The 22,365-nt window shown below is 41.2% G+C and overlaps 2 protein-coding genes and 2 non-coding genes across 5 annotated transcripts in view; 2 read left to right on the forward strand and 2 right to left on the reverse strand.

The window, feature by feature from the left end:
* The window catches only part of LOC109423928 (bone morphogenetic protein receptor type-1B), a 726,945-nt gene that overhangs the window by 265,338 nt on the left and 439,242 nt on the right, over window positions 1–22,365 (reverse strand). The window lies entirely within an intron of this gene.
* Window positions 13,514–13,585, reverse strand: Trnap-ugg (transfer RNA proline (anticodon UGG)). The gene has a single exon. It is a non-coding gene; the product is annotated as a tRNA-Pro (tRNA).
* On the forward strand, window positions 13,924–13,995 carry Trnap-ugg (transfer RNA proline (anticodon UGG)). Its single transcript has one exon. It is a non-coding gene; the product is annotated as a tRNA-Pro (tRNA).
* Window positions 15,831–19,520, forward strand: LOC134287623 (uncharacterized). The gene is made up of 2 exons (XM_062849817.1): window positions 15,831–19,170; window positions 19,232–19,520. Exon 1 carries the CDS (start codon window positions 15,959–15,961, stop codon window positions 18,980–18,982), a length of 3,024 nt encoding a protein of 1,007 aa, XP_062705801.1. The 5' UTR covers window positions 15,831–15,958; the 3' UTR covers window positions 18,983–19,170; window positions 19,232–19,520.

A 22,365-nucleotide genomic window follows, 5' to 3' on the forward strand; every position in this document is an offset into this window, starting at 1 on the left:
TATGGCAGTGTTGCCAGTTGATCAAATATGGGTATATTAATGTATATAAAAATGAATTCCTGTCTGTCTGTCTGTCTGACATGAAAATTTGTATGCAAGGATTTTTAGGACCGGGGAAGGTTCTTAGCATGGTGGAAGACCCCACCCAAATCTGGAAAGGGGGCTTCCACACAATAAACACAGTAGTCAAGCAGTACGATATTTGCCGGATCAGCTATGCAGTTTCAGATAAAATAAAATGAACTCTGGAAGCATCAATCCGCGATGTGTACATTTGATGTGGAATGACCCCTATGTAAAATGTGTAACTTCTCTAAAACACGCCGAAAATCTTCTGAAACTTCCTGAAATGCCTCAGAGATCCCCGGTAACGCACCTAAATCCCTCCAAACCTCTCGAAAACGCCTATGTTGTAACACTTCTGTAACGTCTTTGAAACCCGCCAAAAATCCTCTGAAACTTCCTGAAATAGGAGAGGAAAAGTTGATCACTTTTCATCAATTCTTTCCAATAAAATCAGATACAATCAGATAATACGCTCTGATCGGAGTGAATTTCACTGATTTCTTGGCTCATGGTCAAGTCAAACACTTTAGTGGAATTGGAGAGTCTAGGAAGCAATCACAGTTAAGAACACGAGTGTACACTATCATAAATTTCCTTTGATGAATTCGTTCGATTCAAAACATTAAATTAGCAATGGATCTAGTACACCACAGCAGATAAAGAAGCTTAAAGCCCGAGCAGCGGAAAATATCAAAATAATAACAACGGAATCACAAAACCTGTTTTTATATCTCGGTTTGTTATTATTAACTTATTAACTCATCACCGTTCCATAACATGTTCTGTTGGGCAATCTTATTTTGTTATAATCGTGCTCTTGGTATATTTTCTCTAAATACATTTCAATAACATGTTTTGTTGTAACACAAGTTCAGTTATTATTGTGTCATTGAGACTGTACAAATATTTGATCATTAATATTACAACATAACTAGCTTTGCAATCAAAACTACACCATTCGAAATTTTCGTTGTACACAGCATTCCGTGAGGAACTGTAAGAGAAAATATTATTTTGTCATCAGTTCCTCTTCTTACTGACATTACGTTTTAACTGTGACAGTGCCAACTTATCAGCCTTTTTGTTTTATAAGCACTTTAAAAAGTATACTTGTTTTTTTGTCCCAGTTTTAGTAAGATATGAATACGAAAATAGAAAGTGTAATAGAGTGTTAGGCATTTTATGAAACATTTTGGATCAACTGGTGGAATTCAACGACGAACAACACATTTTCGACAAAAATTTAAAAAAATAAGTCATCAAGAACTTCATTGATTATTTTTAGACATTTTATTTTTATTGATTTCACTGTATCGAGCCCACTTAGATTCACTTGGATAAATGTGTCAATAAATGAGGTAATAATGTAAATAAATCTTATAAACAATGAACCACCAAATAAAGGGTTTCAAAACGACGGTAGTTTTTCATCGTAAGGTGTTTGGAAACTAAACGAAAACTATTGTTTCTCTCTGTTTTCGATAATAAACCGTTTGCGACATCAATAGCGTCCCAATTATGAATGAAAAATTTAACAATAGATCCTATTGTTGCGTATCCCATTGTATCCCATTTTGTTTTCGGAATGTTATCAATAACGTATTCATATCAAAATTTGTTATTGAAATATTTAAAAAATTCGCTATTATTAAGTTGTTATTGAAACTTACAAAACATGTTATTACACAGGTCTTCCAGGAACATTTTTTTGTTATAATTTTTGTTATTTTACCGCTTATGACATACAAGTTTATAACAGGATGTGTTACGTAAATAACATGAAAATAACTCTTTCCGCTACTCAGTTATTTTTCCAAAATAACACATTTTATTATGCTGTTGCTATTCCCTTCTGCTCGGGAGACAACTCCACGAGACGATTTGGTAAAGGATAATAACCAAAAGTGCAATACGGCTCTAGCGGTACAGAAATATGAGTGGAAATCCTAGATGGCTACATGAAAATTACTTGTGCATTAAGCATGTGTGTGTATGCTTTTAAGAGGGCAACTACAAGCATTTCGAGAGATTAACCGACACGGAGTTGTATTTGTGGTGTGGGTTCAAAGTCAGTTTGGCTTTCTATGTCGTAGAGTTTTATCCTGTTCTGTGGCTTAGCTAGTTAAAGCGCCGGTCAAGCGGCTACGCAATCATGGGTTCAAATCCAACCCGAATGCGATTTTTTTTTTTCACAAATTTATCTTTTAATTTCGTTCTGACATACCAATCCCAGTCAACCAGTGATCGTATAAGATGCTGCATAAGATGATAAAGTGGAGGCGACATGCGTACATTTTACATGCGCCTAAATGGAGGCATGCACGCATATGGCCTCCACTTTATCATCTTATGCAACATCTTATACGATTACTGGTTGTCTGGGATAAATCTGATACATGTCAGTAAAAGGCAATAAAAACATTTACCCTTCATCACATCATGAACAATACAAGCAATTTCAATATATAGGCTCACCATGAGAGAATACAGGACATTGATGAAAAGGATTTTCCATGGAGTATCATAATCAAAATTCAATAATGCCAAAATATAGCAAAAGCTGATTCAAAAAATATGATTATGATCATAACATTATATCAAAAGCAGATTACATCGTAGCTGATAGCATGTATAACCTTTATTACTGCTTCCTAAAAATAAATAATAAATCTGTAACAAGAGAGACATCAAAACAGTAATCCTTGTGGAATCTAATTTCAAAACTAATCCCAATTTATCGGTAACTGTTAAGTCAGAATTTGGGCCCAGGCCCAGCTAAGGCCGCCAAATCAAAAAGCATCGCATTTCCAGCTGTTCTACTCAATTCCCACAAAACTCGGAGCAGCATCATGGTGTATGTATGTACGTACCAAGCACAGAAATGAGTTATGTCTCCTCGATATTAATGCTGTCATTTTTTTTATGTTTCGTTCATTTCCAATCAAATTCTAAACAACTCAAGGTTTTCTTTCCATTAGCATTGGTAGTATTTGTCGATCCCTTCTTATTCGAGCGATGATGTTAATGCAGTGTACATTTGCTGTCGTTCGTCGATGTCGTAGATGGGAATCCCGTTTCCAGAAAAAAAAAACATAATTTTGACACCATAATCGTTTTGGAAAGAAATCATAAATAATCTGACAAGGGTCTTAGCTCAGGGTGAAGCACAGAAGTAGAAGGTGTATCAGTGCGGTGTAGTGTGTAGAATAACAGCGGGAAAACAAATCCCAAATAAGAAAGAAGAATACGACTCTGGATGGTGATGGATTCTACGACCCTCCAACACCGGTTTACAAGTGAGCATAAGCATTTTACACACCGAGCCGGATTTTAGTCGAAGTGGAAAATCTGGAAAGCATTTAACAGATCTCGAAACAAATTTGTTCTAAGCGAAAGTGAATGGCACGGCACAGCGTGAAGAAGAAGCGTGGGCAACGAAGCAACCAAGAAGGAACGATCTCGGTTCTCGAGAGGTTCTTCCTCACTGCAAGGATTCCCATAGATCGGGTCGGGGGTCTTGTTTGTGTATTATCCTTCAGCACCGCATGTGGGATCCTTCAGTGTCACAGCGTGAATTTGATCCCAGCCAGAGACGCTTCAATAGGATTTATTCAAAAGTCGAAAAGTCGATTCGGTGTGTCTTTCGACGATTTCCATTTTGAACGGTTCCATTATAATAGCGAACGCTGATTTTTGGCTCTGAGGCCTTGAATCTAAATTCTGTTGTTTTGTCGAAACTACGAAATCGAACCGCACCCTGCAAGGATATAGCTACCTTCACATACATCAGCCGCTTGGTCCGTCTTACGCGTCGTCGTTGAGATGCAGATGATTTCTCCGAACTAAAACCGAAAGTGGCCAACCGAAAAATCGATCTCCCAAATGGGACATGTCTCGCACTACCCGGCTGAAGGCCTCCTCCGCACGATCGTTCATTTGCATTCCATCTCTGGCTGGATGGATGGGTGGATGGATGGACGGTCGGACGGACGGACGGATGATGGTTCGACCATATGGTTGCCATTAAATGGTTCGAAAAGTACGATAATGGAATCGTTTAAGCAAAAAGAAAAAAAAATCGAGCACAAGAGCGCAGTCAGAATGAGCCTGCCTAGCCATAGATGGAAATCAATCTGCCGAGATGATGAGGGCGCGCAGGCAATTGATCTACTTGCATGCAGCCCTCCACACGCGGTCGGAGAGGACGGTACCTACCAGGGACAGACCGGGCCATATGGCCACACGGACCGAGAGCAGATAGTCGTCGTCGTGTGTGTTCCCATTTTTGGCGTTGGACTTGTGTGATGGTTCACTGACGGTGGCACAGAAAACCGTGATGCTGATGATGGTGTCGGATTTCGCGTGAATGCGTCGCGGGTAATCAGTGTTATAATCGAAGGCAAACCGGCACATGGGCGGATCAGCAGCTGGGTTTGAGGATTCTTGAAGAATTAAGAAGAAGTGCCACAATCCGATGTACCATTCTCGGGTATCTTACGAGGACTGACTGGGTGCACGGATGACGTTTCGGTTCATTTGGGAACTTTTACAAGGATTAATTATGTTACATTTTGTTGTTTTCTTGTCAAGAATGGTTTGGCATAACGAGAAAATGTCATATTGAAAAAAAAAGGTCTGTTTATCCGTTGGGCTATTTCCCAACAACCAGTAACCATTGCGGCAATACGACGCCCTTCTTGGTCGATGTCGTTGGCCTCGCGTCCGTCAGCACTCATTGCACTAAGACGCAAAATTGCGCCAACATTTCAGCGGAACGAACCGAGCAAATTGCTGCAACAACTCCAATTCAATCGAATCCAATCAGCAACGGCAGCGGCAGCAATTACCTACCTTCCGTCATCGTCGTCGTTGCCGTCTAAGGTAAGTCGCCTTGGCTTCGCAGAATCATACAAGGCAGCTGAGGGACGTCGTCATCGTTGTCCGATAAGCAAACCGTATCATATTTCCCTTCCAGGAAAATTGAGCGAGGAAAGCTCCAAATTGGACGGCTGTGGTGAAAAATGAACTCCGCTTCGGGGGGAGTTGCTGCCCGCACAAATGTGCCAACATTCGATCGCGTTGAAACTACTTTGAACTTGGACACATTCTGATCATTTTAGCTGATCGCGCGAGCCCTACACCCGGGTAAGAACCTGAGGGAGCAGTTCGGATCCGAACGGCAGCAGTCAGCTGAGGAACGCAATTTGTAGGATAGTGTTGTTGCGCATGTGCAATTTGCCAAACTATTGGCCTGGACGTGCAATGCACCGTTACCGACGGCGGCTGCTGATAAGTGGCGAGTGGAGCCGCCAGCTCGCTACGACGATCGTTCCACAGGGAAATGGAGTGGAACTGGGCATGGTCACGTACCTTTGCTCCCCAGCCCAGCAAAGTATAATGAGGAGCTGTTGAGTGAAATGCAATAGACAAAAATCACTTCAAATCAAAACCATGCAAAGGATGACAAGGTTCAAGACTCAGTCCGCTAAAAGGTTTTTTAAGGTAGAAATTTTCTGAAAATCCCAAGACATGCGTGTCCACCACAAGATGCATGAATTCAAAAATGGACAATTAGACAAACAAAAAAAGTTCTCAATAAGAAGCATTAAAAGTTCCCTTAGAATGCGCAACTGAACCGATCGGAAGATAGTTCCCAAAAAAGGGGCGCATTTGACCCCGATTTCCCCTCGTTGGAAGTGAGAGGGACAAAGGAATTGACCGGAGCAGAACTATGCAAACTATGTTTACGAATTTATCACGCCGGGGAGCGATTTTCAGCTGAATGCGAAAGTGCAAACGCCAAAGTAGCAATAAGGAAATGCAGAATGGTGGAAATAGTTGCATGGTTGCTGAATCGTGATAAAAGGCTTAAAATATTGCCTACAAACTGTACATTTAGTTTATTTATCATTGATTGTAGAACACAATAATAGAGTACCTTCGATATCTCTGGTCAGTAAAGTTTTAGTACTTCGTAAAAGCCATAGAATCAACTTCCAAAGTAACACAATAAACAATATTATACCTACCTACCACAATGTTTACGGGTGCCGCTTTCCATTCTCGGTGCTCGCCATATCACTGGTTTACCCATCTTGTCCGTATCGCTGCTCGTCCTTCTGTACCTACAGGATATGGCACAAATGTCCCAAATGGAGCAAATGCCTCTGGAGCCGGCCTTCTGATACCTACAGGATGTGGCGGGTTGTCCGGGATTCTTGCAATATGGAACTCCAAGAACTCCCTCCCATCGTATCTGCAAGGGCTACTAGTTGTATCTATGAGCATTATGAATAATGAATAATGAATACTCTTACAACCTCAGGCATCTATGTTCTATCAAGTGGTTGGATCTATGCTTGTATAGGGGTATCCGAGTAATCAGTAATCTATTGGAGCATAATGAATGAAATTTATGCTTACACAGCCTTATGTAACTTTGTGCTGTCAAGTGGTGTGTTTATTGTCTGTTTGTCTGTTGTTTATTGTCTGTAAGAACTTTATGACTAAGGTTCATTCTTACACAGCCTCATGAAACGCATCTTAAACCCATGAAATCCACTTGAACCTTCTGAAGCACCCTTACAAACCCGGAAACCTCTTTAAACACACTGAAACACAGTGAAACACTTGAAACGCCTTGAAACTTCATGAAACACTTTGAAACACCTCTAAAACCTCAATAAAATTTCCGTGAAATTCACCTCTGAAGCGGCCTTAAACCTCTATGAAATTTCCTGAAACGCCCTAAAACGCATTGAAACACATTGCAACGCCTTGAAACATCATGATACGATTTGAAATGCCTCTAAAACTCCCATAAGGGACTGTTCATAAACTACGTAGACTCTTAGAGGGGGGGGGGGGGGTGGTACTGGGGTTCTGACCAAAGTCTACGCTCCATACAAATTTCGAAAATTTTGTATGGTCAAAAGTCTACGAGGGGGGAAGGGGAAGTTCTAAGATGACCAGATATGAGTCTACGTAGTTTGTGGACAGCGCAAAATATCTTCGTGAAATTCACCTGAGAACCTCTGAAGCCCTCTAAAACCCCTCTGAAACTTCCTAAAACGCCCTGAAGAGCATTGAAACGCTTTGAAACGTCGCTTAAACTCCCATAAATCCTCCGTGATCTTCACCTGCGACCATCTGAAGCCTCCTTATTCTCCTAGAAGCCTCCTGAAATGCATTGAAACACCTTGAAACACTTTGAAACTCCTTGGAACCCCCATGAAATCTCCATGAAATTCGCCTGAGAGCATCTGAAACCCCCTTAAACTAATCTGAAACCTCCAGGAATGACCTGAAACGTATTAAAAGGCCCTAAAACGTCTCTGAAACCCCCACCTACGAGCCTCTGAAGCGCCCTTAAAGGCCTGGCAACGCCCTGGAACGCATTGAAACGCCTTTAAATGCCATGAAACGCTATATAACGCTTGAAACGTCTCTTAAATCCCCATGAAATTGCCGACATATTAATCTGAGAGCCCTGAAAATTCTTCTGAAGCCTGAAACGTAATGGAACGCCTTGAGGTTTCCTCTCGGGATTTCGCTTAGAAGTTTTCAGAGTTCCTCCATAAATTTCCATAATATTCCATCCCGAGATTACCCCAATAACTTCTATCCAAAGATGTCCCAATTTTTCTCAAGATGTCTTCCGAAGTTCCTTTTGAGATTTCAACAATAGGTATTTGCGGAGTTTCTCGCAAGATTTTATCTGAATTCCTTCCGATACTTATCTCTGGACACATTCCGAAAAAAATACTTCTGGAGAAAAATCCCTGCTCGATCTTCTGGAGCAACTATTAAGAAGATTCCAATTGCAAAACCTAAAAAAGATTCTGGAAAGAGCTTAGAGAATAGTCCCGATAAAATCTGTAAGAAAGTAACCCCAAGATGATCATTGTAAGAAATCCTGTAAACTAGTAAGAGGAAAAGCCTGAAAAAAGCTCTGGGACGAACTTCAGGAGAAATATCAGCAATAGTTCCTGCAAAAATTCCAAAAGGCACTCTGGAAAGAATCTTAAGAGAAAGTCCAGGATAAATTCAGTAAACTCTGAGAAACATTCCATGACCAACAACGGAAGGAATCTTTCAGGAGAAGTCCCGGGAGAAATATCGAGCAAATTCTCAGGTGAAATTTTAGTATCCCGCGAGTACTTTAAAAGTATTCCTGTAGATTTCCAACTTTTGCAATATTCCTGTAGATTTCCAACTTTTGCAGAAAACTCGTGAAAAATTCCTTAGAGAAGGAGCTGGGAGGGGAGAAATCCTAGGAATAACTCCTGCAGAAACTCTGGGAGATAGCCCGGGAAGATCTCCTGGCAAATTCCCAAGAGGAACACTGAAAGGAATAGAGGAAAATCTTCAAGACAAGTTCCGTGAGAAACTCTAGAAGAAATTCTACGACGACATCTGACATATGTATATCCTGATGTGAGAATCTCTTGTGGAGATCTCGGCATAAATCCTAAAAGAAATCCGACATTTTTTTTTGCAAAACGTGAGAGAGAATGAGAAAAATCCCACCAAGGAATTTAGGAACAAAGCGCAGTGGTTGAAATCGTTTTGAGTGTGAAAATGTATTATTTTCACATTTTCACACTCAAAACGATTTCAACCACTATGTGATGTTCAGTAAAGATATTTTAGGAGCAACTTTTGAAGTTTACTTAAAAGCTAGATAAAAAATCTATTATCCACATAAGCCATGTTTACTAAATAGTGTCTTCGGCAAAGTTGTAGATAATATCATGTAGAAAAATGTTGCCGAAGACGCTTTTACTCTATCTTTTGAAATAAGCGATATATAATAATATAATATATACCGTTTCAAACCTTGAAAATACACTAAATCCTTTACATCTTTCTTGGATGAGGTTTTCATGGCTTTTGATGTTCAGAACACTTCTTCAGTATGTTATTATGCATCTTTTTTCTGAAGACAGTGTTGCCATATTGTCATTGTTCTACGTGATTTTTTAGTTTGCCTATGAAAAATGATCATTTTTAATAATGAGATATTTTGCAAAGTTGCAAAAAAGTCAAAACATAATGAAAAGTCGAAGAAAAATCCTATCTTATGTAGGTCAACTGATTAGTTGCTCTTTGTCTCTTCGATACTTAAATTGTGTTTAGAAATGGCCACTTTTTTAGGGTGAAATAAACACTAAGTTAGTTAAATCTCTTTTAAAATGGGTTCGTTGCTTGGGATGTTCATGTGGATGCGGAAGCGTTTATAGAAAGAATTCTTATCCATCTTTCTAATGGATTTTTACTGTTTCGAAACCTTTTTAGACTTTTCGAGGTATCGCATGATATAAAAACGACTCCTTAACATAAAAAAAACCTAACTAATTTATTTTTTATCTTACTTTTGAGTGAACTTTTTAAAATACAAAACTTATCAGAAGTGTTTTTGCGCGATTTCAGCCACTGGGCAATGTCGGGAAAGCCCCTGGAAAATTTGTTTATAAGAAGTTATGTGCTGTACCTAGGACTAGACCTAAGATCTCTGGAAAAACTCAAGAAGAAATCGGTTAGAATTAAGGAAAAAAAAGCTTACAAGAATCTTGTAAAACATTGTTTGAATGTTGGAAAAATACCGGATTGAATCCGGAAGAATCTCCAGGAGGAACTCATAAAGCAACACCAAGAAAAGGGCGGGAAAAATAAGGAAGGTATCGTATGAAAAATCCTGGAAGGCATTTCAAATGAAGTTACAGAAAGAACCCCTGAAGGGATTTCTAGAAAAAGCCTTGAGTTTTGAATTCCTTTTTCTTTAGCCACTGTTATCCAGACTATTTCTTGATTTAACTTGCTTTTGAAAAATCATCAGGATCAGGAAGAATTTTCAACGTATTCACGGAACCCCAGGTTTCCAGTAAGAGCTTTCAGCATTACGGGAAAATATTTGTTTTCAAATTTTATTACTGTAAATACAGTACTGGACGAAATAAAGTGCGCACTGGCTGCTTTTCATACAAAATGCTCATGTTTGGGGGGTCACTTCTAGTGCATCGATTATTCTCATTTGTTTCCCTGGATATTCATAATAACTTCAAATTTGATCTGTGAAAAAAAAAAGAAATATTTCTGGGCAAAACTTAAAAAAATATCGCAAAACTTCCATTTCAAGAAACATAGCCAAATTAGGGTTTTTCTAATATTTTGTATACGAATCATGTAACCTTCAAAACGTAGTACTAGATTTTCCCATTCCTTTTAGTAATACAAATTTTAAAACAAGTACTCTAATGCGAACTTTTGCCCCATACCAGGGGCAAAAGTTCGCACATTGTACAGGGTAGTTTATTGGTGTGAAGTTCATTTATTTCATGATAATTCATGTTCATCATTTCACTCTAGGGGGCTGTTCATAAACCACGTAGACCAAAATTTGCTCAATTCAGCCCCCACCCTTGGTAGACTTTTGTCCATACAAAAAATTTAAAATTTGTATGGAGCGTAGACTTTGGCCAGACCCCCCCCTCCCCCCAAAAAGTCTACGTGGTTTATGAACGGCGCCTAGCCATGAAATCTGTTTCTTTCTGTTCATGGCATTACGGTCCAACTGGAATTCGACCTGGTGTCCAGCTTCAGTATACCATGATTTTTTGAAGACTTCCACAACTATCAACTAAGAGCTGTCCTTTCCAGCGTTACTGAAATTGTCAAAATACATTGTGGGGTAATCATAGAGATACGTGTTGCACAAAATAGATGGAAAATATTAAACATACAGAAAAACTTTTGAGCGAAACCGTAATCGAATGTTATCCCCGTCAGTATGATGATGAATTGTAACTGTAAATTTGCAAACTAAGCTACAGATGTAGGATAGATGATCTTAAGACCTTCAAAAACTAACGAAAAAGACACGACGAGGATGACAGAAAATCTTTTAAAATATTTTAGCCATTTTACATTTTTTTATTTAAATGGGTAAACATCATGTTTGCTTTACAATGGATCTTCTTACAAAACTAAGTTCAAACCCTCTGCCGGAGCGATTTGAGGGTGCATGCTACACATATTACATATTTATAGTAGTTTCTATACGAAATCATCATTGCTTCAAAGATTCTGTAATTATATCGATGTACTAGATTCATAACTTTTGCCCCACTGTCGAGGTTTTAAAAATGTTCCTTGCTACAATAAGCACTAGTAGTTTATTGTTTATTCGAGTGCACCTCTCGAACTACGATGGGATAACGATTCTCCGACATCGAGAGGTTATGAGATTCTTCTTCTTCCAGCTACTACAAATCCTTATTCCAAAAAGTCCAAAAAATCTATCAAAACACCTAGAAACACATTTTCTTGCATAACTCTGCCACAGTATAACAAAATCGTTCCAATTTTTATTGACGAGTAACTTACCTGATTATGTGTCAAACCCATACAGTTTGTTTGGGTTCTGAACTTGTGCGCAGAGAAAACCCCACTGCGAACTTTTGCTCCATATTACTCTATGTAGTTTTCGAAAACATTTTTATTAATACCAAAGATGACGTAAATATTGTGGATTTTACTTCTGAATGGATCTACAAATAGTAATGTTCATAGCTTCACGACTCAATGTTTTAGGTTTTATCGGTCTAGCACTCGTGTCTTGGGCGTTGCAAATACATTTCTAATCACGTCGCAATCATTTCTCTCGGTTACATACTCTGTAGCTCTCGCTCGCGTCGTCGGTTGTTTCGGCGACGACATAGATTGCCCTGCTACAGATAGCAACCTAAGTGCCTTGTTGTTGTCATATTTCTTCCTACTTCAACTCACAACGCCAGTCAGCGCACCAATGAATGGTTACTAACCAGGGCCAATCAAAATGCCACCGTTGCTCTCTGGTACCTGCCTCCGAACGATTTGCATCGTTCATAGATGGCTCACTCGTTTGTAGCTCAAAGGAAAAATGCTAACCTAGAAGGAATACAGGGGATACTCAAAATAACTGGGACAGGTAAAATTTTCACTTTTCAAAAAATATTCAACTCGCTGTAACTTTTCGAAAAGGGCATCAAATATTCTCTGTAGGTTCATCAACTAGTTGTGTATCAGTGGTTCAAATTTGGAAAAGATCGGGCCATTCCACACGAAGTTATGAAAATTCTAGAAAAAAGGTATAACTATCCGTTAGCCAACTTTGAGCTATTATATCTCCGGATTCAATGAACCGAATTCAATGAAATTTTGATCATTTATGACTAATATAATGAACTTTGAAAAACAGTTGACTTAATTTTAAACTATTATTAAGAAAACAGTTATAGCGATTTCATTTATTATATGTTTTTTAGTAAATTTATCTATTTTTCATATGCATACTATTACTTTTTCAACTTAATGCCGGCTATTTAGTTGCTTTCCTTTGAGACATAAATATATTCAAGTCAATTAGAGGGAATTTAAACTATAATTACTATCTCGAATTTTGAAACGATGATGAAGTTTTGGATAAATTGGTGTTATAATAGAAAAATAATCTAATCGTTATAATTTTCTTTTGTGTAAAGAATTTTAAGTTTAGTCAGTTTTTAATAGATCTTTATATAAGTCATAAATGATCAAAATTTCATTGCATTCGGTTCATTGCATCCGGAGATATAACAGCTCAAAGTTGACTATCGAATAATTATACCTTTTTCTCCTCTCCTCTTCTTGGCGTAACGTCCTCACTGGGACAAAGCCTGCTTCTCAGCTTAGTGTACAATGAGCACTTCCACAGTTTTTAACTGAGAGCTTCCTCTGCCAATGACCATTTTGCATGTGTATATCGTGTGGCAGGCACGAAGATACTCTATGCCCAAGGAAGTCAAGGAAATTTGCTTTACGAAAAGATCCTGGACCGACCGGGAATCGAACCCGTCACCCTCAGCATGGTCATGCTGAATACCCGTGCGTTTACCGCCTCGGCTATATGGGCCCTATACCTTTTTCTATAACCTTTATAACTTCATGTAGAATGCCCGATCTTTTCCAAATTGTGACCACTGAAACACAACTAGTTGATGAACTTACAGTAAAAATTTGAGAATATTTGATGCCCTTTTCGAAAAGTTACAGCTAGTTGAACATTTTTTGAAAAGTGAAAATTTTACCTGTCCTAGTTATTTTGAGTATCCCCTGTGCTGTAGGTATGGATATAAAATATAGCACAAACCCATGTTCAAGGTATGTCGGTACATTGGACCGGGCAGCGATAGAGATATGACGTGGAAAAAGTGTTTTATGGGTTTAGAGTGTCGGCTGCCCGCGCGCCCGATTGTCATCAGCACCGTGGGCGGTATCGACAATGCAGCAATGGTGAACCAATTTCGCAACACCCTGGGTGGAATGATTTATGGGTTTTGTTGTTGAACAACGGGCGAACGAATTCTCGATGCCGCGCTCTCTAATTTTGTCGGCTCGGTGTCATCCGATACACAAGAAAAAAAGATAAGGGCTCAACCGGGATTTGAACCCGGGACCTCTCGCACCCAAAGCGAGAATCATACCCCTAGACCATTGAGCCGCATGTCCACCCAACGTATCGTAGAAAAACTCACAAAACAAATCGTAAATTTCGCTTTCATCGTCGCCGTTGCCCGGCGCTACTGTGGTCCGGTGGTGGTCGCACTCAATTCCACGAACAAAAATAATCGCGCACTGATTGGTGTTTCATTACATGGCTTTGCTCACTCAGCAGCGCGCCGGCCACCGAGCCGACCGGTTGTCGCTGTCTTCGTGTCGTCAGTTCGCGTTTTTGCAGCGAAGTGAAAGGTAGGAGTTTTTACTGAACAGCAGAAACAGATTGGATTTTGAATTGGGCTTCAGTTTTTGTTCGATGTGGATAGGACTGGTTTATAAGGAGGCTCAATGGTCTAGGGGTATGATTCTCGCTTTGGGTGCGAGAGGTCCCGGGTTCAAATCCCGGTTGAGCCCAGATATTTTTTGACTAAAGTGTACGTTGGATGCAAATGTCATAATTTCTGTATAACCAACCATCTACGAGCAGAGCAGGGAAGAGTCTGAGGAGATTCCCAATACATTTTGAACTACATGGTAAGACCCAATGTGGAATCTGTAAAGTGTTTGAACAGTTCCTTCGGTTCATAATTCGGAAATTTACGTTAACTGACGTACTTTTTCATTGTACATGCTTACAGATACTCTTGGAGCTTTTAACACAATACGCAGCCATTCCATAGAGAAACGATATAGTGCAACTCCGATTGTTGAGAAACTTGGTGGGTTTTGGTTTATCGAAAATAATTAGACCCGTATTTTTTATTTCGTCATTAGGGTGATCAATTTTCAGATAGAGTAGTAGAAAAAAAGAAACTTGAAATCGGTCAAATGGTTCATAAGTAATGGTTTTTTGAAAGTTTTTAGTTTTGAAAACTTTGATTTTTAGGACCACTCTATCTGAAAATTGATCACCCTGATGAAGAAATGAAAAATACGGGGCTAATTATTTTCGATAAACTAAAAGCCACCAGGTTTCGCAACAATCGCAGTTGAACTAAAGGATGCCTTCGATAAAATTGGCACACAGAAAATATTGTATAACTTTTGATTTCGTTCGCCAAAATGGCTAATTTTTTGACCATGAATAGTATGTGTAGCTAATGCCATAAAATTTGCATTTAAATCGGTTTAGTATTGACGCAGATATTGTCGATATCATTAAATGAGATTTTGAAAAATTTGGGCACCCATTTCAAAAAATTGCTTGGGCTATAACTTTTTTGTTACCTCATCAAAACGTTTGAAATTCACTCGATATTCTTAACACAGTATGAATTAAGTGGTAAAAATTTGAACGAAATCGGGTTAGTACTTTTTCTAGTAAATGTCCAAAGCTCAAATCGCTTCAAGGTAAATTTTAGGTACTTTTTGACCATTTTTAGTTCCGCGTGCACTATTTTGACTGTAGAAATGGTAACACTGTCCCGATTTTTATTAAACTTTGACAGTGTAAAATTGTTGTGTTCAACTGTTTACAGTGAAAATTTCAGCCATTTTTGTTGAGTACTTTCAGTACTCAGCAGTTTGAATTACACTATACCAAAAACCAAATCTGCTTATTGTGACATAGTGCGACATTTATGGCTATAACTTTTTAACGGTAAATATAATCAAATTGAATGAAATTTTGACAAATTACTTCTACATACATACTTTACGTACATAAAAATTTCCATTGAAATCGGTTCCGTATTTTTGGCGCCAGAGTTAAAACGGCAAAAAAGTGAAATTTTGCAAAATTTTTGTTTGCACAAGATTCTTAAGTGGCAATTTCCTTGTTTCAACGATATCTCCGGTAATACTTAACTGATTTTAATGAAGATTTTATGGTATTAGCTGCACATAATATACTATTCATGGTCAAAAACCTATTTAGCTATTTTGGCGAACGCAATCAAAAGTTATACAATATTTTCTATGTGTCAATTTTATCGAAGACACCATTTATATCGTTTTTCTATGGAATGGCTGAATAAAAATATTTGAGATTTGAACATATCATACAAATTTTCGTGCAGTTAAGGTCACAGTATCCAAAGGATTTATGAATTTTGGTTGGCATTAAGGTTTATATTTCCATGAAAAAAAAACTACTTTCTCTTAGAAACGGCTACGCAGTCTTTTAACAGTGAAACGATGTTTATTAACTGCCCAACGTTTCGACACGGGATTAGTGTCTTCTTCAGGGGAACTGGAATTTACTTACATGTACAAATTTAAACTTTTACATAAATTCCAGTTCCCCTGAAGAAGACACTAATCCCGTGTCGAAACGTTGGGCAGTTAATAAACATCGTTTCACTGTTAAAAGACTGCGTAGCCGTTTCTAAGAGAAAGTTGAATCCCAACAGTCGAACCTCCAATAGCATATAACATAATGGCAGCTTTACAGCATTCATTCTTTCGGTACATTGACGAAAACTACGAACACAGTACAGCAGACGCAATGAAGTCATACGCGTCCAACAACAAAAAATTGGCAAATCTCCAGAACCAGAAATCGTTCCTCATCATGTGCAGACGACAGGGGGTTTTCCCGTCTCACATTGTAAACTCGTTTAAATGCGTACATCAGCTCCTGGCAGAAAATGGTCCGTATGTCAACAAAATCGACAGAACCATCAATAGATTCAAGAGGGCCATTCTGAATCTAGAAATAAAGCAAACGTTCTTCAAGATAAAACAGGTGGAAAAACAAATGAAGACGTTGGTTTCCGATATCCGCTCCCTCACCAGCGAGAGCGTGATCAACGAGTTCATAATCACGCAAAGAGCAGCGCATAACGGGTGGCTAGGCAGGAACAGCAGACGAACATCAAGGAAGTTGACGAATATCGTGCAGGGTATAACCAGTAACGACAGACAGCAACCGTCGTTCAACGAGCGTGCCATCCTCAACGCAACCGAACTGGATATACCCACGAACACCCTGCACCTGTTAAGTCTCGGTCCCAAGTTCGCTCTTCCTACCACATCGTTGTCGCAGATAGCGTTCTACCATCTCTTTGCCGAAACAGAGAGAATTCTGCTCACGAATGGAGACAAAAAAGTGCAAGACACCAACCGATGCCGAATCGTGAATGTAACTCAAAATTTCATTCACGGCTTCCACTCGATGGTGGATACACGAGACAGCGTCACCAAGTTCTGTGTGTCGGCAACCAATACTACAAAAAGGTTCCTACAGTCCCACCCGGAAATATGCGTTCTGTCGGCAGACAAGGGGAACAGGACGGTGATAATGAGGAGGGAGGATTATGACAACAAAATGCGGGCGTTGGTAAATGATGCTACCACCTACGAAAAGGTTAAGACAGATCCCACGTCCAGGTACCAAAGTGGGAACAACAACATAGTCAAAAGGCTCAAAGATCTCAAGCTCATCGACTACAGAACAGCGAACGACCTTACCTCGACCAATGCGATATGTCCCCGAATCTACGGACAGCCAAAAGCGCACAAGCCGGATCTACCCCTGCGCCCCGTAATCCCCAACGTAACAGCCCCAACATACAAGCTGGCCAAATACATCGCTGGGATCCTGCAAAGCTCCTTCCATAGCCAGTACAACACCTCCAGTTCATTCGAATTCTGCAACGAGGTCAACAATATCACACTTCCAGAGGGGTACATCATGATCTCCCTAGATGTTACGTCGTTGTTTACCAACGTCCCCCGGAGGTTGGTGATTAAGAGCATAATTGAGCGATGGAATGAAGTCAAAACTCACATAAACCTAGACCTGTTCTTGGAGATTGTGGAGTATTGTATGGTAGCCAGCTACTTCTGCTTCGAAGGCCAATACTTTAAGCAGACGTTTGGCACGGCAATGGGCAGCCCACTTTCCCCCATAATAGCGGACATTGTGCTGGACTCGGTGATATGCACAGCTATGCAATCTCTACCATTTGAGATAACGATATTCAGAAAATACGTGGACGACATTTTCATGGCGATCCCACGGAACAGCATACAACTAGTCCTCGAAACCTTCAACAGCATAGAACCGAGGTTGCAGTTCACAATCGAGTGCGAAAAGGATCATCGTCTAGCGTTCTTGGATATGACGGTCATCCGCAACGAGGACCAAACTCTGACGACAGATTGGTACGCGAAACCGATCGCCTCCGGCAGGATGCTGAATTACACGTCTTTCCACCAGCCAAAGCATAAAATCAACGTGGCGAACAACTTTATTCACCGAGTATGCTCGCTAACCCGCAACAAAACAATGCAGGAAATCACCGATTTGATCCACCACCACCTTCGGATAAACAACTACCCCAAGCACCTGATCAACAGACTGCTGAACATGTACACCACCAAACCCGAAGCAACCCATCCTCAAACCAGCAACCCACCCAGCCGACCATCATGCCAGCTATCTCCCATACCACCCACAACACCGCCAAGAACCGCCAACACAACAGAATCCACCCAACACCAACCATTTCATCAGCCACACACCCAACCAGCCATAATGCCAGATAGCCACCCACAAACCAACAGCCCACCCAGCCGACCATCATGCCAGCTATCGCCCGTTCCGCCCACAACATCGTCAACATCCGGCAATACCACAGGATCCACTTTATGCCAGCCGCAACACCAGCCACCATCCCAGCCAGCCATCCTGCCAGCAAATCCAACCCAACTTGATCCACCGCTTCAAAATTCGTCTGATGTCATCATTGCAGATCAAAACCTCCAAACCAGAACAACCAGCATCAACCAAACTATCAACACGACCGGACCGATGAATCACCTACAGAGAGCAGAACAACCTGAAATGACACAATATGAAAAAACCTACAGATCAATTCCATATGTACCTACCCTCACACGACGAATCACCAAGATACTGGCCAAGGACTACCCAAACATTACGATCACCACTAGACAATCACGGATGGTTAACCAGCTCCATACGAAAGTGAAACACCCTACAAATAGAGGAGAAATAAGCAACGTAATTTACAAGATTCCATGTAACAACTGTGATAGCTGTTACGTTGGAATGACCAGAAACAACCTGAGTAGGAGACTGATAGGACACAAAAGTAACGTAAACAAACTGGAGAAAATTATGAGCAACAGTCAGACTAACACAGATACAGCGAAAGCAACACTAATAGAAACAACCACCGCTCTAATCCAACACTGCATACAACACAACCATAGATTCAACTTAGACCTAACACAGATTATAGATCACAGCTACAAACCGACCATACTACCATTCCTTGAAATGTGTCACATCACGAATACAGACCATACAGTTAATAAGCGAACAGACATCGATAGGCTAAGTACTACATACGCAGCAGTGTTGCACAGCATCAAGAATATGACCATACGCTACAAACCGAACACACAAGACAATTCTGTAGACCAAACGTAGTTATTAAGATAGGGCATTATCGCTACCAACCAATATTCGAACAAAACTGGGGAGATTCTAAACGTGAAATTGCGCCATTGCCAATTGTCCGTTGAAAGTAAAAACAATTCATTAAGTCATGTACCAAAAAAACATTACCAGGACAGTTACAGTTAGACAAAACACAAGACCAGAACGACCAAGTTAATGTAAGTTATTTTCGACAAAATTATGTAAAAGTTTAAATTTGTACATGTAAGTAAATTCCAGTTCCCCTGAAGAAGACACTAATCCCGTGTCGAAACGTTGGGCAGTTAATAAACATCGTTTCACTGTTAAAAGACTGCGTAGCCGTTTCTAAGAGAAAGTTGAATCCCAACAGTCGAACCTCCTGTTGGGAGGAAACTTTCGGGTTCTTACGAGCCGAAACACCGTATCATTGGGTGTAGTTCGAAGCTGAAAGCTAAGCCTTTAATTAGTTTTATAACGGTTTACAAATTACAAAAACACTTACATCGGTCACCCTAGTTTTTAAAATTCTTCCCAACAAATGGATTGATGATAATTGACGAGCCAATTATGCTGGAAATTACAAATTCATTGTAGCATACATTTGATTTAATTTCATAATTCCTACTTACAAGGTTTCATTAACCTCAAATTCAATGAGCTCGTCTAGATTCACTCTATAATTGATAAATTTAGAGCAATGCCCTGCCTAATAAACAAATTTGGATTAATTTCAGGGTGTTCGTATTTGCCTAATTACTTACTGTAATTATTGGTTTAATACAAACAAATTTAAACACAATTTTCGCAAAACTATAGCAACTTTTCACGGAGTGCATCTATCCAATTCACATGTGCATTCAGTTCTGCTTATCATTTACCTTGACGTCTACTCTTTGTTCTCGTTGTATTCAGTTGTCAAGTTGTCTGTCATTGGCCGTGAGGATGTTTGAGTGTGGTGTCTATAGAGTCTTCACATATAGATCGGCGCACGCCGCAACAGTTCCCCGACCCGTAAGGCTGGTCAGGTACCTCATGTCCAGCTTTACTACCAGCTATATCCAATCGCGCCAACTTTGTAACCGGTCGATGAACAATGCCGTTGACAGTCTGTATTACAGCATCACGTACACGTCCATCACGCCCTACGATAACCTCGACCACTCTTCCTCTTATCCAGCCGTTACGGATCTTCTCTTCCACAATGATGACTACGTCTCCGACCTCTACTGTCTTCACCTCCTCAAACCATTTCGTACGCCGGGCAATCGTCGGAAGGTACTCCCGTACCCACCGTCGCCAAAACTGGTCAACCATAGCTCGACATAGGTTCCAGTCATTACGACCTGATAGCTGGGGTTCCGCAACTCTTTTTGGAGTCTGTGCTACACCACTCGAGCTTAGCAGAAGGAAGTGATTCGGCGTCAGGGCTTCCTCCTGCGCCGATTCCAAAGGAATGTAGGTAAGCGGTCTCGAATTCACTACACTCTCTGCTTCAACCAGTACTGTCGCCAGCGTTTCTTCGTTCGGTGTCCGAGGAGCGTCCATTGCAGCGAGAGCAGTTTTTACCGAGCGGACAAGGCGCTCCCAGGCCCCACCCATATGGGGCGTACCTGGCGGGTTGAACAGCCACTTCGTGTTCGCGTTTGTGAATGTTTCGGCTAACTGGCGATCGATTGCGTTCATCTCCTTCTTCAGCTCGTTGCTCGCTCCTACGAAGTTCGTGCCTCGGTCGCTTCGTATTTCCGTCGGAGCTCCTCTGCGTCCGATGAAACGTCTTATCGCCATCTTACAGGACTCAGCGGAAAGCGTGTGCACGACCTCGAGATGTACTGCGCGGGTCGTCATGCACGTAAATAGTGCAACCCATCGTTTGGCTGTACTACGGTTCACTCTTACGGCGATTGGTCCGAAGTAATCGACGCCTACGTACGAAAACGGACGCACAAATGCCTGCAACCTAGCTGCAGGGAGTGGTGCCATTCGAGGTACAGCTGGACTGGACGGCTTCTTTACCTTGCACGGTGTGCATTCTTTCGCTACCTTCCGCACGAGGGACCTCAGCTGTGAGATGTGGAAACGCTGTCTTATCTCATTTACGACTGTCTCACCGTTTGCATGTAGGTACCTTCGGTGATACCAGTCAACTAACAGCCGTGTGCCAAAATGCTCCTTGGGCAAGATTACAGGATATCTGGTGTCGTACGCAACGAAAGTTGCCGCAGCGATCCGACTATCTGAACGGATGATGCACGATTCGTCCAGGAACGGTGATAGCTTGCGAATGATACTGGTCCTCTCCAACCGCTGCTGTTCCTGCAACTGCTTACCCTTGTTGTATAACAGTACCGTCAATTCGTCTGGATAACGTTCGCGCTGCATCCAACGATAAATGGTTGTTTCCGCCTTTGCCAACTCTTCTTGTGATAGCGGTCCGGGTTGTCTTGAATCCTTGTTCGCCGTCCGCCGTAAGTTCTGCGCGTATCGATGGACGTATCCTACAGCTCGAACCAGACGTGTCCACCTTGAGAACCGCTCCCACTCCACCAGTTGCAACGCCTTTATCTTGCAATGCACCATACAGGATCTCAGCTCTTCGTTGGTCTGCACTGCTGGGGACTGCACGCTCGATGACCACTGATCCTCCGGGAGGTACAGATCATCTTCACCACGAAACCAGCGACTATTGGATGAAAGGCAGGGGCCTTTCCCCCACTTTGTAGCCTCGTCCGCCACGTTTTTCTTGGTAGAAACCCAGCGCCACTGTTCTGGATTCGACTTCGACAAAATCTCTCCTACCCTGCAGGCGACGAACTGCCTATAGTTGCGATGGTCGGAGTTTATCCAGGCCAGCACCGTCTTCGAGTCGCTCCAGAAGAAAACTTTCTCAATTTTCAAAGAGTGGCCGTTGAGTATTGTTTGGGAGAAGCGAACGCCGACGACTGCTGCCATCAACTCCAGTCGCGGGATAGATTGTGCCTTCAGCGGAGCGACTTTCGATTTGCCTCCTACCAACGCTACTTCAATTCCATCAGGAAATACTGCTCTCAGATACCCCACGCACGCGTATGCTTCCTCGCTCGCGTCTACGTAGATGTGCAGCTGCAGTGACACAATGTCGTTCGCCGAATGGTGCGGGAAGTAACAACGTGAAATACGAATGTCCTCCAAGTTGCGAAACAGCTCAATCCACCGCGTCCACTTCTCACACAGCTTTTCCGGAATCAGTTCGTCCCAGTCGGTCTTGGCTCGCCACAAATCTTGGATTAATATCTTTCCGTGGATGAGGAAGAAAGACAACAATCCTGCCGGGTCAAACGGGCTCATGACTACACGTAGCGCCTGACGTTTGGTAGGGTGTTTCGTGTTCAGCGCTGGGATAGTGGAGAACATGA

Source organism: Aedes albopictus, chromosome 2, assembly GCF_035046485.1.
Source record: "Aedes albopictus strain Foshan chromosome 2, AalbF5, whole genome shotgun sequence".
Taxonomy (NCBI): Eukaryota; Metazoa; Arthropoda; class Insecta; order Diptera; family Culicidae; genus Aedes; species Aedes albopictus.